Consider the following 9,561-nt stretch of genomic DNA (forward strand, 5'->3'; position numbering starts at 1 on the left):
ATGTAAACGACACCAAATCCTCGCCGTCCGTAGACCGTACGTACCCAGGTCCACCTATACACATCACAGCGTACGTATGCCACACCCACAAGGCCAGAAATACATGCGCACTCGCTTGCCTCACAGCGGTCACGGCCCTGTGCACTTGTTTTGCTTACTTTCCAAGCAAAAGACCGCCTCCAACCAGCGCGATTTTCACCCGGCAAGCACGCGGCCGCGTGCACGCCCAAAAGTCCGTTTGCTTAGCCGAGTCCACCCGTGCACCGTGGGCGGCAGGCAGAGGGCCACCCACACCACACCGAGCCGAGACCCACAGCCATTCCGCGCCGCGCCAAAGGTAGCGGGGGGCACACCACACGTCGCTGTCGCGCGTCGGCCCGGGGAACGCGTACGCCGCCCGTCTTCCTCCTTCTGCTCTCCCCGCGATAAAAAGGCCTCCCCTTCCCCCCTCCTCCCCACGCCATTTCCCACCCTCACCACCAGAGGCCAGGCCGAGCCGGGCGGTAGCTTACCTAGCTGCCTCTCCCCTCATCGTCTCCGCACAGAGGCTCCTTGCTGCCGCCTGCCGGGCTTTACTTTGAACCACGCCGTGCCGCCGCGTCACAGCGCCTTCTACTCCTCTCATGGCGCAGCGCGACAAGAAGGTGGAGGAGCCCACGGAGCTGCGGGCGCCGGAGCTCACGCTGTGCGCCAACAGCTGCGGCTTCCCGGGCAACCGGGCCACCAACAACCTCTGCCAGGCCTGCTTCCAGGCCGCCACCGCTTCCTCGGCCGCCTCCGTCTCGCCGCCGTCGCCCTCCTCCACCTCGTCCCCTTCCCCGCCGGTGTTCCAGTACGACGAGCAGCAGCAGCAGCAGGCGAGGCCGTCTGCGCCGGCGGTGTTCGCCGACCGGCCCGCGGAACCGTCTCCGTCCAGGCCGGCCCGGACGTCTCCATCGTCGGCGTCGTCGTCCGTCAACCGGTGCCAGAGCTGCCGGAAGCGCGTCGGGCTGACGGGGTTCCGGTGCCGCTGCGGGGAGCTCTTCTGCGGCGCGCACCGCTACTCGGACCGCCACGACTGCTGCTTCGACTACAAGGCCGTCGGCCGGGACGCCATCGCCAGGGAGAACCCCGTCGTGCGCGCCGCCAAGATCGTCAGGTTCTGATCTGGTCCCGTCCGGGAGCGACAACCAGCGGCGGCGTCTCGATCGGAGCCGGACGCAGGGCACACGTACGGTGATCGGCGGAGATTCGGTGGATCGGTCCATCTCCCTCTAGAATTCCTTCCTCTCTTCTGTTTTTCTCTCTTTTCTTCCTTTGTTTTCCTTTTTTTTTATTATTACAAGAAAAAAAAAGATTAGAAGGTGATCGATCGAATCCATGGAGGGTGTTGGTTATTGTTGTTGTCACGCTGTTCTTGAGAATTATTCCATCATGACCACGAGGAGGAAGAAAAGCGTTGCAAAAAAAAGAAGGGAGAGAGGTCATGGGAGGCAAGAGAAAGAACAGTGCGATGATAATGTTATTGTAGCGTTGGTGGTTGGCCAGTTGGCGGGAAGAGATAGGGTTCGGGTTGGTGTGTTGTGCTGCTGCAATCACAAATCTCTCTCTCTATATACATTTTTATACCTTGTATAAAATTATTTACATTATTTAAATTATATATGGTTGCCAAGTTGCCATATCGCCCAACTCGAGCTACTAGTACTATATTCCATTCCATTGGTGGTGGTGGTTTGTCATGACAGCTAAACCAACCATTCATGTTTGTGTTGTACCATTATGGTTGGATGGATGGATTAGCTCACCAGCTGCTTGGTGATTGGTACGTGCACCGGGACTGCCTCGTCACTGTGCTGAAATGCTGAAAAGACGGATTATAAGTAAAGCGAACAGGACACTAAAATGCTGAAAAGACGGATTATAAGTGAAGCATCACTGAAAGTGAAGCGAACCGGGCATGGTATACGGCCATCTAACCCCATTTCTGCTCCTCTGTTTCCGAGGCTTATCTTCGTCTCAGCTTGTGTAATCTAATCTAAAGGAGAAAAAGCTGTACTACTCGAGCTGGAAAAAGGTCCTCCACCAAATCTTTTTGGGAAGTCTGATGAGCATCCAAAGTCTAGACAGGGGCAAGAACAGGAACAGGAATCCTAAGTAGCAGTAATAGGTGTTTGTGTAGGTGCAGCGTGCGTGGACGGACGACGGCGACCCCCTGTTTGCCGCCGGTTGCAATTGCGGAGTGAGTGCCGGGTAAGGTTGGCGCCGGTCATGACGTCTCCGCGGTCGCAGAAAATCTGCGTGCGCCCGTGCGCCCGCTCGCCTTTGTCTCCTCCCGGCCGGCGGTGGAGGTTGTGGTGGTGGAGGTGGAGGAGAGGATCTGTTCCGGTCCGGCGGATCATCCGCCGCCGCGCCCACTTGCCGAGATGCGTAGGCATCATCGCGCACGGCAGTGGCACAGGTCGGCAGCCGCGCGCGGTTCTTTATTCTCTATTTTATCTTAGCGTCTCGTAGTGGTCGAGCAGCTAGCTAGGTAGCCGCAATCAAATGCATGCCAGCGCCAGCCGTCGTGGACGCCACGCGGCACAGGCTGGATTGGAACGGGACGCGACGCGAGGGATCTCTCTTTCGCCCGCCTTTCTCTTCTTCCGGGAGACGGAGACGGCCCCCGTGACGCTCGCGCCGCCTTTGGTTCGTCCGTCCGGTCCGTCCTTGGTCGCGTCCGGCTGCTGCCCGGCAGGCCGGCCTCCGATCCGGCGGCGGGCGAACCGTGTCCGGGTTCACTGCCCTCTCCCTCCGTTTTCCGACGGTGACGAGAGGGCCTGCAGAAAAATCGTGTTCGGCCTCGCGACAGGTTTCAACTTTCAAGTTAGGATTTTAAAAAATAATTTAAATTAGCTAGGCTGGTTGGCTAACAACTATTAAAGACTTAGCCAAAGATTAGCCAACCTATTAGCTCTCCTAGACTTAATTTGAGCAAAAAAATAGTTAACTAATTAGCTAACAACTGGCACACAGTATCAAACATGCCCTTAGGGCAAATACATTTTTTTAACAAGGTAGGACAAATACATTGGTGTTGTCTAAGCAATAGTTTCATGTAGAGCCGCATAATTTTAAGGACGACTTAATAGACAACATGCACAATTGTTGTCTTTTAAGTTGTCTCATGGTAACTCAAGATCCCTTAATTTATACATAGAATAAAAAGAATGTTGTGTGTTACACGGCAACAACAACTCATACAGTGGTGCAATTGTTGTCTCATAGACATAATTTTAGTCTCCCGAGAACAATCGTTTGGCAAACAACAACCACTTTTTCTCGTATCTTTCGCTTCTATCCATATCATAAAAAATTAATCGCACGTGACGCTACATGAGACGACTTATATATGAGGCCGTTGATGTGTAGCAATGTACTTGTCCTTAGACATGTGGCTGTACATAGTACCTTTGTGCTAGATACTAATACTCCCTTTGTCTTAAGCTAACTAAAGTTTAATATAAATAAGTATTATAATATTTTTATTATAAAACCTATATTTTTATATTATACCTATTTGATATCATAAATAATTTTTCTACCCCCACCTCCCAACGAATTTCGGCCATTAGTTTCTCTTAAAATATGTTGCATTTATCAAAAGATCAATATTATCTTTGGGACACTTATTGAAAGCAAGTATTTTGATGCAAATTAAAGCTTAATGTTAGACTTGTATGTAATTTGACTAATCATTCTATAAAATTTGACCACTCCTTGTGTGAAATACACTTTTTTGCATTCCGAAACTTGTGGAATGTTAATTTAGTTTTACTGCACCGAACCTAAAACACGAGTTTTTTTTTATTAGGACGGAGGTAGTACGCGGTATCGCCACCGCCAGCGAGTCAACAGTTTTTACGTACATAGATGAGCGAGGGAGGATCACGTGACAGTACTGATTTAATATTCTCCAGTTTCAGCAGCCAGGAACATGCATGGTCTGGTTCTGGCTGGCACACTGGTTTAGCGGAGGCTCTGCGATTAGTCCGCGAGGTGATAATGACCCAGGATGGGAGAGAGGAGCCTAATGGTACGATTAACTGTATAATCCTTATCTTTTGCTCGCAACGCATGTCAAGGACGGGACGATGACGGGTGGCAGAAAACAAATACCTGAGTCCACCTTGATCAGTGCAATGATTGGGATGCTCAGCTCGGCTCAGGGGGCTCAGCTAGCTCGGCCTTTGGGACAGCGCGAAAGGGCAGGTAGGCAGGTTCCGTGAACCTTTGCTGTTGCTTCACATCTCTCCAATTGCCTTCCGAAAAAAGTCTACTTAGCCCCTTAAATATAGGTAGATGTCTACTTCACCTTCTCAACTATAAAATAAGGTATTCTACATCTCAAACTATTGAAAACCGTCTAAATAATCCCCTGAGACGATTTTGAATGTGGTTTTGCATATGTGGTATATTACAAAAATCTATATAACCCCCTAACATATCGAGGGTTGACTGCATGACCCCCTCGACTATAAAAAGTGATATTATGGTCCGTAAAACATAAAAAATGTTCAAATGACTTATCGGATGGTCTTTGGTGTGGTTTGGACAGTGTATTCCGCCATATAGAAGGAGAAAGTGAGAGGATGTGGGAGGAGCCGGATGACATGGGCGCAACCGTAGTGCATGTGCCCAATGCCATCGTGGAGTGCATGAGGTGAAGCAGAAAACAAGCTGTGCTCAATGGACGGTGGCACAAGCCTGGAAAGAGTTCAGAGAAGGAGGCATCCGATGGGCCTGTGTATATTTGGCCATGCAGCCCGAGCCCATCGGGCCGGCCCAAGCACGGTGACTAGCGGGCCCGGGCTGGCCCGGCCCGAAGGAGCAGGCCGTGCCTGGGCCTTACCCCAGGCACGTGGGCCGGCACGGCACGGCCTGCTACAGTCGAGCCGGCCCGCTAGTGGCTCGGCCTGCCAACCCCGCGCGGCCGCGCCCCTAGGCCAGGGCGACATTCAGCCTAGCTCCCCGCCTCCCCTCGCCTCGCCCTCACCGGCCGGCTCACCCCGAACCCTAAATCCTACCCGCTCCCTCTCGCCTCTCGCCTCTTCCCCGTGCGGCGGCGTCTCCCTCCCGCACGCAGCCTAGCTCCCCGCCCCCTGCCTCAACCTCAACCTCACCGGCTCACCCCGAACCCTAAATCCTACCCGCTCCCTCTCGCCTCTCGTCTCTCGCCTCTTCCCGGCGCGGCAGCGTCTCCCTCGCGCGCAGTTGTCCCCCTCCCACGAGCAGCGACGGCCGGATTCAAACGCACCGATGACCGCCTCCTCCATGCCTCCCCGCGCAGCCCCACCTCCAGGGTGAGCGCGCTGGCGACCAAATCTGCCTCTGGGGCGAGCGCGCTGGCTGTCTCCCTCCCGTCCGCAGCCGTCTTCCTCCCTACGCCCGAACCCTATCCCTTCAGTTGCCGCACTCGCTCCTCCTCTTCCTCACCGAGATCCGGAGCTCCGCTCTCTCTCCCTCCGGCCCTCCCTCCACTCTCTCTCGGCGCAACAACGGCGCCCCTCTCCCTCCCTCCCGACGGCAGCCCCTCTCGCGTGGCCCCTGCAGCGACGCCTGCGGTGGAGCTCGTGTGGCCCCCTACGTCGGAGCTCGCACGGCCCCTACAGCGGCATGGAGCGGGGCGGCTCTCCTCCAGCGCGGACCTCTCTAAGCAGGGGTGGCGCGGATCTCCTCCTCCATGACGGATCCGCTCCCCGCGTCCTCCCTCCCTTCCTTCTCCGGTGGATCTCTAGCAAGTGGCGTCGACCCCCTTCCCCTCTCTCTCTCTCTCTCGGCAGCCAGTGGGCCTCGGGCTGGCACGGCCTGCGAAATTGGTCGTGCTTCTCGAGCCGGCCCGACATGAAAATCAGCCCATAGTGCTGTGCCTAGGCCAAAGGCTAGGCCCGTGGCCCTGTGAGGTACAGTCCGGGAGGCACGGCGTGTTGTGCCGGCCCGTTGGCTATCGGGTCGTGCTTTCACGGGCCCGTGCCGTGCCATGCCGGGCCGGCCCGTTGGCCGTCTATGGGCTTGTGTGCAAGCATGTGTCCTTAGGCCAATGTGGTGGAATACGGTATCCGAACGACCCTACATGGCCATCATTTCAATATTATTATATGCTTTAAGTGATACAATATCACATTTTATAGTTGAGGGGGTCATGCAGTCCACCCTTGATACGTTAGAGGGTTATATATACTTTTAATTTGCCACATCAGCAAACCACTTTTAAAACCGTCTCAGGGGTTATTTAGACGGCTTCCAATAGTTTAGAGGTTAGAATATCTGGTTTTATAGGTGAATGAATGAAATAGATAACCACCGTAGTAGTTGAGGAGGTTAAATAGACTTTTTTGTTATAAACGATAGGCAATATAAACGATGAAGAATAGTAGATCAAACATAGGAGACACGAGATTTTAACGTGGAAAACCCTCCAAAGGTGGAAGGGAAAAACCACGGGCACCAGCTAGCAAATCTTCACTATATCGGGTGAGGTTACAAACGCCGGAGATTTACAACTTGGGGATACCCTAACCTAGGGGCCTTCCCGTATACAAGTCTATGATGCCTATGAGGGAGGTGGTCCGTATATATAGGGAGAAAAAACCCCACACCCTCGTCTATTAGCAATACGAAACTAATAGATGATGTAGTCCCTCTTAACGCTAATGGGCCGCTTTGCTTCGGCCCAAACTTGAATCTGGATCATAGCTCAACAAACTCCACCTTGAGACAAATTCCTTCTTGTAGCATAAAACGAACCTTCACCCTGAAACAACAAAAAAATACTTCCAGTGTCAAATAGCCTCTTGGACTAAACAGTTATACCAACTAAGCTTGAGCAAAGCTTAAACTTAGCAACAGGAACTGGCTTTGTCAACATATCAGCAGGATTATCATGTGTGCTTATCTTGCATATCTTCAGCTTACCTTGTGCGACCACATCGCGAATATAATGGTATTTGATATCAATGTGCTTCGTTCTCTCATGGAACATCTGATCTTTAGTGAAACATATAGCACTTTGACTGTCACAAAATAAATTAATGTAAGAATCATCTCCACAAAGCTCAGCAAATAAACCTTTCAACCAAACTGATTCTTTACATGCTTCAGCAATAGCCATGTATTCTGCTTCAGTGATAGACAGGGCAACAACGGGCTACAATGTTGCCCTCCAACTCACAGCACAACCACCAATAGTGAACACATAACCTATGAGAGATCTCCTCTTATCCAAATCAGCAGCAAAATCTGAATCCACGTAGCCAGTGAGTCCCTTATCAGTCCTGCCAAACTTCAAAAAGGCATTTGTTGTGCCACAAAGGTACCTGAAAATCCACTGAACAACCTTCCAATGTTCTTTACCAGGATTAGCCATGTATCTACTAACCAAACTCATAGCATATGATAAATCAGGATGAGAGCAAACCATGGCATACATCAAAGAACCAACAGCACTAGAATATGGAACTCTTGACATGTACTCAAAATCCTCATTCGTACTAGCACATTGTAAAGCTGATAATTTGAAATGAGGAGCAATAGGAGTACTAACAGACTTTGCATTATGCATGTTGAAACGATGAAGAACTTTCTTAATGTAACTTTGCTGACTAAGAAATAACAAACCAGAATTTCTGTCTCTTGTAATTTCCATACCTAGAATCTTCTTAGCAGCACCAAGATCCTTCATCTCAAACTCACTACTCAACAGTTTCTTCAACGTAGTGATTTCTTTCTTGCTCTTGGCAGCAATTAACATATCATCAACATATAACAGCAAGTATATAGGTGATCCCTCAACAAATTTAATGTACACACAACTATCAAATTCAGACCTCTTAAAACCATGTGACATCATAAAAGAATCAAACCTTTTATACCATTGACAAGGAGACTGTTTTAAACTATATAAGGACCTCTTTAATTTGCAAACATGATCCTCCTTACCAGGTACTATGAACCCTTCTGGCTGGTCCATGTATATCTCCTCCTCTAGCTCTCCATGAAGAAACGTAGTCTTTACATCTAACTGCTCAAGCTCAAGATCTTGTATAGCAACAATACCGAAAAATGTACGAATTGAACTCTGCTTTACAACTAGAGAGAACACATCATTATAATCAATACCAGGAATCTGACTGAAACCTTTTGCTACTAACCTTGCCTTAAATCTTGGAGGCTCACTAGGAGACAAACCTTCCTTTCTCTTGAAGATCCATTTGCAACGAACGGCCTTCTTATGTTTAGGCAAGCGCACAACATCCCTTGTGCCATTTTTCTCAAGTGACTGCATCTCTTCTTGCATAGCGGAAATCCACATCTCGTGGTCACCAGAAACAACAGCTTCTGTGTACGTAGCCAGCTCATGAATGTTCTCAACCTGTTCAGCACAACTAAAGGCATAATGAACAATATCACATTCCTCAATTAAACGTGGACGAGGTCCACAACTCCTCTTTGTTCTGCGATCTGCAATAGACTGATTTTGAGGCTGCAAAACAGGAGGTGAGTGCTGAACAATATCATGAACATTGTTATCAACAATTTCAGTTTCCTGATCATCTACGTGCTCCACCTGCACGCTAACATGTTCCTGCTCCTCATCAGAACCAACTGGTGAAACATCTGTGGACAAGCTGTCATTAAACATAACAGATTCATTGAAAACAACGCTCTTGCTTATGAAAGCCTTTTTAGTTTCAGGATTTCATAACTTATATCCTTTAACTCTAAAACCATAACCAAGAAACAGACACTTAATGGCTCTAGGTTCTAGCTTTCCATTATCAACATGAGCATAAGCAGTGCAACCAAAAACTCTCAACTGTGAATAATCAGCAGGCATACCAGACCATATTGTAACACCCATGGTGTTAGTCTTGCCTAATTGCACTTGCATTTCTTGATCATGCGCATCATTCATCCATTCATGAGCATATATCACTTGAAACATGGGAAACATGACTTTGAAACAAGAGTATCATTTCAATTGTTTTTCATCGTTTTAGTACCTTTAGTGCTTAATTATTGTACGACCAATGTGTGGTATGGCTAAATACATTATTAAACATCTTAGCTATGCTTAGAAAGTCATTAGGAACAATGTTCATGTTGATCATTTTGCCTGATTAAGATTTCAAATCATGGTTTGACTTGTTTTAACCCTAGGACTTTTTGGTTTGACTGTTCAAAAAGTGCCACTTAGAATATTTGCATGTCTGAGCAACCTAAAACAAAGTTGTAGCAAATTATATGAGGAACAAAAAGTATTTTGTGACCAAGTCATGAAAATGTGCACAACATGCTCAAAATGGTCCCACAAGTCAGAATTTGGGTTGATTTCAACACTTAGCAATTTCTAAGTATAAATTCCAGTTTTCAGTTTCTTGAACACGACTTTGACATGATTTTACTCTCTGTCCTTTGCGAATTAGACAGTGATCTTTAAATGAGTTTTGTAGCTGGCATGTAGGTGTACAACTTTCGTTTTGATTTCTTTCGCTAACACTCAACGGATTAGGAGATCGAGCCTCATCTTTTGGCGCTGTC

At 49.0% G+C, this 9,561-nt stretch overlaps 1 protein-coding gene across 1 annotated transcript; it reads left to right on the forward strand.

Moving 5' to 3' along the window:
- Positions 1-438: 438 nt before the first annotated feature.
- LOC136476784 (zinc finger A20 and AN1 domain-containing stress-associated protein 11-like) lies at positions 439-1,663 on the forward strand. Its single transcript, XM_066474738.1, has one exon. The coding sequence runs from the start codon at positions 624-626 to the stop codon at positions 1,143-1,145; it is 522 nt and encodes a 173-aa protein (XP_066330835.1). The 5' UTR covers positions 439-623; the 3' UTR covers positions 1,146-1,663.
- The last annotated feature ends 7,898 nt before the right edge of the window (positions 1,664-9,561 follow it).

The sequence above is a fragment of the Miscanthus floridulus genome, chromosome 8 (assembly GCF_019320115.1).
Source record: "Miscanthus floridulus cultivar M001 chromosome 8, ASM1932011v1, whole genome shotgun sequence".
Lineage (NCBI taxonomy): Eukaryota > Viridiplantae > Streptophyta > Magnoliopsida > Poales > Poaceae > Miscanthus > Miscanthus floridulus.

Excerpts from the sequence above, each read along its gene's own strand:
- LOC136476784 (XM_066474738.1), top strand. The coding sequence starts at position 624 with ATGGCGCAGCGCGACAAGAAGGTGGAGGAGCCCACGGAGCTGCGGGCG.